A 7608-nucleotide genomic window follows, 5' to 3' on the forward strand; every position below is an offset into this window, starting at 1 on the left:
CTGCTGTACAATGAAAATAATGGCATTCTATTCTATTTATTATATTCTTCTGAGGTATTGTTCTCCTTCCAAAAATTTACATCTTTATTTAATATGTTGTGTGTCTTCAACCAAGGGTCTTATTTTTAGTCACTGGTTGTGAATTTAACCCTGTAATCCATATACTTTATCCCTTGCTGACCTTTGAGTGACCACAGTAATCTGCAATCAGAATAACATGTCAGAAGGTTGTTAATCCGTGTATCATATATCAAAAGCCATTATTTTCCTGCAATTCAAAAACAAACAAGTCAGTCACACTTAAGCAAGCTTTAAATTAATTTCGGCCTCCGCAGTCATGTAAGACATTATCGTATGATCGAGGGTGTATGTCGAGCTAATTTATAGGGATTTACACAGAAGTCTTTGAGAGACTAGACCAGACGAATTGAGATGTTCAATTGAATGTGACTTTTATTGCAATAAACTCCAGCTAGCTAGCATATTCATTCGTGTAGACCAAAAAACATATGTCCACTATAGTGGAAACAAATGGGCCAGGTCTCAGGAGGCTAACTTGATATTACGCTGTTAGAAATGTATATGGGTCAAGTTCCTGCAAGGAGACAATGTAAATGCAGAGACAATACAATATAGCTCACTGACAGGGTGGACATTTTTTGGCACGTGTTACACAGTTGCATTTAATAAGCACATGGTGAACCTTCTCTTAGCAACATGAGACAATTACAGTCGGACAAAATATTGATCTAATTTCTAAAATGATATATATGTGTTTTCACAAAATTAGGCTTTTGTATCATGAAAAGAAAAAAAAAAAAAAATAAATATATATATATATATATATATATATATATATATATATATATATATATATATATATATATATATATATATATATATATATATATATATATATATATATGTGTATGCTAATTTTACACTTATTTCCCTTTTTAAATGATTTATAATACATGGAGGTAGCTAGCTCAAAAAAATGACAAAGTTACAGTAATCTGAATGTTGCCAAGTAGAAATTTGAGAACACATTCATAATTTTGGAACATTCATCTTTAAATGATCCGCGTTGTCGACTAATCGATTACAATTTGAACATTTTGGCTGGGGGGAAATGAAAGGCGAGACCTTATTGTTTATTTTGTCCGATCCTTTGATCTTTACATCAAAGGCATTTCACATCAACAGTACAGCGTTGAAAAAAAGACACTGGGAAACTGAAATTTCACCCAGATGGTGCCAACAGGTCAAAGTTCACATAGTTCAACCTCGTTGACCTTTGGGCAGTATATTGACCATATTTCAGTCATTTTCTCTCTCTCTCTCTCTCTCTCTCTCTCTCTCTCTCTCTCTCTATATATATATATATATATATATATATATATATATATATATATATATATATATATATATATATATATATTGGCCATTTCAGAAGTGCGCGCTCTTTCTTCTTTGCTCAAGAACCCACAGGGCAGGATTTATGTCCAACTTCAACATATTGAGCACCCAGGGGTCTTGCTGCGCTCCTCGAATGAACTCGTCCAAGGTAATACAACCTGAAAAACATAGTCAACAAACCGTGAATATATTGCATCTTGAAGGCCCTGAGTTTATTTCTGGTGTTTTGACATTTTACCGTCCCCATCGCTATCAACGGCCCGCAGTATTCGTTCCACAGCATCGTCAACGGTGAAATGGGACTCGTTTGTGTCCGCTTTTGAGCCTTTCTTGACACAATAAATGCTCTGGATGAAAACAAGGAGAATATCATGGAAATTTTCATTCTCAATGCTTCTTAACCATTTTCAATGACGTACACTTTGTGAAACATTTTTCCAGCGCAATGCATTTTTGGATTAACAAAAAAAAGATTCAAAACAGAGTGTTGCGCCATCCGTGACTGATTTAGAAAACTTTGAAACTGCATTTGTAGTAGAATCTCTAGTCTGGATTTTTAAAACTTGGATGACTGATTAATCATGAATAAAATAGAATTTGTTTCTTTACAATGCATTTCAAGAGGTGTCAATTATATATGGAGTTTTGCTATTCACAAGACAGCTGGTATCTATTCCCAATAACACGGGCCAACAGTAAATATATTATTCGGTTTGTTTCACAGAATGCAATGTGTGGCATAATTCAAGAAGTTATAGGGACAGTGATTTTAGACATATACAGTAACAGTTGCTTGTTGTTTAATGGAAATTATATTGAACAAATTTAAGCTAAATTTATGATGCACCATTCATTTTATGACTTTTATTTTCATTAAACAAAATTTGACTTTAGGTCCACTTTTGATCAGGTTTTTCCTGCCATTTTTTTACACGCATGCAGTATTCTTATAGCTCTTGGCAAGTTATTGTATTTAAATGAGTGTAATAAAATTCAACTTATTTAATGAAAACCTGACCATGCATGTCACCCCTGGCCACCCTACAGAAAAATGTCTAGCTACGCCCCTGCTAAAAACAGTTTAACACCTTGGTGTCAATTCCAACCCGATTTGGGCCATTGATCTAGAAAAATCTCACAAAAAGCATAAAAAAATACTATAGATTGTCAAAAATGGAAGAGGTTCAAATGTGTTCATTCCTAAATGCTTGCAAATGGAATTTATTTGATGGCAAAGTTGAACCGTACGATTGTATGTATTGAACCGAAGGGGTTAACGTTGAAACCGTGATATTCAAAAGTTAAAAGTAGACGCTCAGAAAAGTGAATTGATTCTGTATTCATTACAATATTTCAAAGCAAAGCTCTACAGGAAAGTTAGCAGTCAAATAGCGAAGCATTTTTATTGCATTTTTACATCTTTGACAGTGCCATTCTGTAAAATGAGTATTTACCAAAATGATAGAGTTACTTTGTGATCTAAAATATGAGAATTTTAGAGGTTTTAGAAACTATTTCAATATATGTTCGAACCAAGAAGTCACTGACCTCGAGTGTAAACTTACATGGATTATTGAGCGAAGCTCATCCTTGTCAACATAACCGTTGTTGTCTTTGTCATATACCTTGAATGACCAGCGAAGCTTATGCTCCAAGTCTCCCCGAAAAACAAGATTCAGAGCCGCTACAAATTCCAGGAAATCTATTGTATTATCCTGTAAAGAAAGTTAGATTAAAAGTAGCTCCATTCATTTGGTATTTTTGGTAAGACTGAAGAATACGAATTGAAAATATCTCACCCCATTCGTGTCGAAAGCTCGAAACATGTTCTCCGCGTAATCCGATGCTTCACCAGTTGGGTCCACGCCGAAGAAACGCTTGAATTCATGCAGAAAAAGCAGTCCGCTCGGGCACTCTGTGACAAATTTTTTATACATATCCTGGAGCGCTTTGACATCGATTGCTTCCGCGTTCTCCGTTTGCTGTGCTTGCCCCATGGTTTGTACTTTTAACGGGACATTGTTCTTCAGGCTGTTGCTATCAACTCCATCCTGGAGTGTCCATACTAGAAATGGACATCTTGTTGACTAGGACATTCCATTAAGCCAATGGAATCCCAGAGATCCAGTTTACGTTTGAGACAGGTGATTAGTGTGGTCTGGGGATTAGGACTGGATTACTTGGTTGGGGTTTCCTGTCGGTGGGTCTGCCTAGGAGTCAAATGTGGACTGACACTCACTCTCCCTCTCACTCATACACACACACACACACACACACACACATACATACATACATACATACATACATACATATAATATATATATATATATATATATATATATATATATATATATATATATATATATATATATATATATATATATATATATATATATATATATATATATTCGATTATGTGGATCATTGAAACATGAATATGCCAAAACATTTTCTCAAAAAAAAAGATTTTAACTTGGTAACATCCATATTGCTGTAAGTGTGTCAATCTTTGAGCTACCTCCATTTATTATATGTCATTCTTAAAGGGAATATATCTCGGTATCTCAGTTTTCATATTTGGAGACATAAGCCTGATTTTGTGAAACCAAACTGTGCTCTCACACACACCTACATCAAAATAGTAAGTGCTGCCTCTTTAAATTCCAAATACACATGATTGTATTGGCCACCCGCCCATGTCCAGCGTTGTTCTTAATCAGACTGCCGTGGCCCAGTAAAAAAACAAACAAAAAAAACAAGCTAAGAGCATAAGACGCTCAAGGCCACGCTCATTTGGAATTGGCATATCAATCTCTTTTAATTAGATTGCACTCAGCAAGGGAGACAAATCCTTCAAGAGATGTGCATTGAGATGATCTCGAGGTCGGTCAAACTTAAATAAGGGTAAGACCGGCATTGTATTTTAAAAGCACTCTCATGTATTTGTGTTGCAGATGAATCAATGAATGTGTTTACACAAAAGGTTAAGCTGTGGCCCATCAGACAATGTGGATGTAATTTAATCAAGGGAGTATTGAATTTTGCTTTCAAGAGTTTGAATTGGATTAAATGATGTGGTTTTTGGACAAACGGCATGTTGATACCTAAAATGTTGAATTAGATCATGTGTGGTGTGATGACGTGATATGGAATGATGTTTAATGATATGAAAATGTCTTCATTTGATGATTTTATTTTGAAAACAATAAACATTTGGAATGGGAATGATTCAACTGGGTAGACATGAACTCAGATTAGGATTTTTTAATAACAAATTGAAGGTAAATATTTATACGAATAATATTTTTAATATAAATATTGTATATATTTTTTTTCAATACTTATATTAAAGAATGTTATTATGGAGTCAGTTTGAAGTTGAAATGGTGAAAAAAATTGGGAAATTGGAGGCCGATTTATCATACAATCTTACCTGTCCGTCAATACATGCGTAAACTACCTGCACTAGAAAAATGATCAAAAATGATAATAAATTGCCTACATGTTAGACCATGGAAGGAAAAAGACTCAAAAATGCTGAATGTGTTACTACCTGTTAAACATGGACGAATGGCAGTCAGCGTTACCTCTATTGCAGGGAACACTACCATCTAGTGTGAAAATCAGTGTATTACATTACAATACGTGTGTGGGCGTGTGTATATTATATTTGTGTGCATAGTATTCAAATTAAAAGAATAAAATAATGATGACGTCCAGTACATGTTCCACTATGAACGTATATCGATAATGATAAGTGAAATAATTTAAATCATTTGATGTAAAAAAGGCTATGTAGAAATGATGTGCTTTCTTATTTTCATACATTCATACGACCAACAACAACGGCGTTCAGTGGTGGTTATCAATACCATATAGGGTGAAATAATTAAATTATAGCTACATCGCAAGTGACGGGATTGCAGGTTGTGTACTTGTGTTTCTTTCTTGTACCTTTGAATGTTTACAACTCCCGCACAGACTTTGACACTGCCCTACTGCCCCACCTGGTGCCGTGGATGTGTAATTACACTATTCACCGGTCAGCTAGTACCTATTCTCCGTGAATAGCACAAGAAAAAAAAATCTTTTTCGCTTCATAAATTGCATTTCGTGGCGTAATTAATGATGTTATGAAGACATTTTTTGTCATATGCGCAGTGTTTCTCAGTTAGATTTTGCAAAGTCCCCCCCTTGAAAAATAAAAAATTTTGTGCCATCCACTCGCCCGAGGTGGATATAAATGAGATTGTTATCGATATAAATCGTATTTCTAAAATTACATTCTTTAAAAAAATATATAGAAAAAAAAGCAATATGAATCAACTTACAACATAGGGTAACTGGGTTTCGCAGGGTGTATACTGGATACAGGTTAGTCTGAAACAGAAAAAAAACAAAACTTTAAGTGCATCAAAATGCCTAAAATTTTTACAACATTTTCACAGACTGAACCATTTAATGCTATAAAAATATAGCAATAAATAATGCTAATGTTATTTATTTTAATTATTTTTATTATCTTGTTTTTTAAAACTTTGGTAACCAAGTTTCTGAAGAAGTCGTGCCAGAGAGAAATTTAACGAGGTGCGGGGTCATGTGAAGTCCCGCTACGCTAGAGGCTAAAATTGAGCAGTACCGGAACACCGTACCGCCGCATACCACTCGAATCACTGAACCAACCTTCGTACTTTCCCGTCTCTGCAAACTATACGAAACTCCCTATTTGACAACAAAGCAGTAACATAATCTACACCACTGCCCTTGTGATATACTTGCGCATAATTCCGTCTTTCTGCAGACGTGGTGATTAACACGCACCCTAAAATAATGTGCTCAGATGGTTTGCGCAGCGTCAGCAGGCTTTATTGTTGATCTTAAATCACCGTTGCACGCGGTGAGTCTGTGAGAAACGGATGATCTCCCTGCTGAGTCCACACTTTGCCTGATGGATTGTGCTGCTTCAGATGCTATTGAATCGGTCTTGATGGAGTGTCTGAATGGGCTAAATATTGTGAGCCAAAAGCTGGGGGTTGGGGATGACCTTGGTGCTGGGGGCAAATATATTTCACGTTGATGACGGAGGATTTTTTTGTCGATCCCGCCACTCAGCTGCCATTTTCATTTCTTCTGCATGACTATCTTCTGTGAATGTCAGGGTGAAAAATTAATTGATGGCTTTTAAATCGCTCTCGGACATTGATTTGTAACAGCGGCACTCGGAATGAAAACAAACTGATTGTTTTCACCGTTGCCGGTATGGCAGTTTATCGATTAGCTATCGTGTTCCCTTCAACGGCACAGATCTGATTATTAAAGGAAAAATGTTGTGCTTAAGGAAAAAAAAGTTCGCATAAGTCCTAAAACCACAGCTTTAAAACAACAACTTCAGATGTATTATTTGAATACTGCCCAAAATATTACAAGAGCAGTATCACTAGTAATCATTAAACATTAACATTAGTATTAATAGTTAAACATTTAAAGTTTGTCATTTATTAATAATAGTCAGCTCCTTTTTATACTTTACTTTATAAAATCATCTTGCGGCCTGGATTAAACTCGTTTGTCGGCCAGAACCGGCCCACAGGCCGTATGTTTGACAACGATTCCAAAGCACTATAGCTAAAAAGAAAGTAGTAATTGGCATTAAGAAGTATGTTGAAAATGTACTGTACGTACATCAGTGGTGTCAAAGCTACGGACCGCGTCCTGGTTCTGTCCCGAAAACAAGTTTAATCCGGCTGCAAGGTGATACGTAATGTTAAGTATTAAAACTAGCTAAAGTCTTTTTTTCAATAAATGAAAAACTTGAAATGTTTTAAGATTAAAAGTAATGTTAATGTTTAATTATTAATAGTGATGTTAATGTTGTCTGATTAATAGTGATGTTGTGCTTGTACTATTTTGGATAGTATTAAAAAAGAACTATTACCTGAAGTTGTCGTTGTAAAGTTATATAAATATATAACCACAATTTTATTGGTCCGGCCCACAAGCTAAAACAAGTTTCTCACCCCTGCTGTTGTATGAATTTTAAATTTTCATGTAAAATTATATTAATAGATAGATAGATAGATAGATAGATAGATAGATAGATAGATAGATAGATAGATAGATAGATAACTAGCTTGAAAGGTAAATAGATAAGAGCGCTAACTTGCTAGCTAAATAGGCGGATATACAACT

The 7608-nt window shown here is 35.0% G+C and overlaps 1 protein-coding gene across 1 annotated transcript; it reads right to left on the bottom strand.

The window, feature by feature from the left end:
* Positions 1–1415: 1415 nt before the first annotated feature.
* LOC148424327 (guanylyl cyclase-activating protein 2-like) lies at positions 1416–3712 on the bottom strand. Its single transcript, XM_088412866.1, has 4 exons — positions 3219–3712; positions 2985–3134; positions 1658–1766; positions 1416–1577 (listed from the first exon to the last, which is right to left on the bottom strand). Exons 1-4 carry the CDS (start codon positions 3414–3416, stop codon positions 1450–1452), a joined length of 585 nt encoding a protein of 194 aa, XP_088268992.1. The 5' UTR covers positions 3417–3712; the 3' UTR covers positions 1416–1449.
* Between the last annotated feature and the right edge of the window lie 3896 nt (positions 3713–7608).

Source organism: Hippichthys cyanospilos, chromosome 4, assembly GCF_059441005.1.
Source record: "Hippichthys cyanospilos isolate Australia breed blue-spotted pipefish chromosome 4, RoL_Hcya_1.0, whole genome shotgun sequence".
Classification (NCBI taxonomy): Eukaryota; Metazoa; Chordata; class Actinopteri; order Syngnathiformes; family Syngnathidae; genus Hippichthys; species Hippichthys cyanospilos.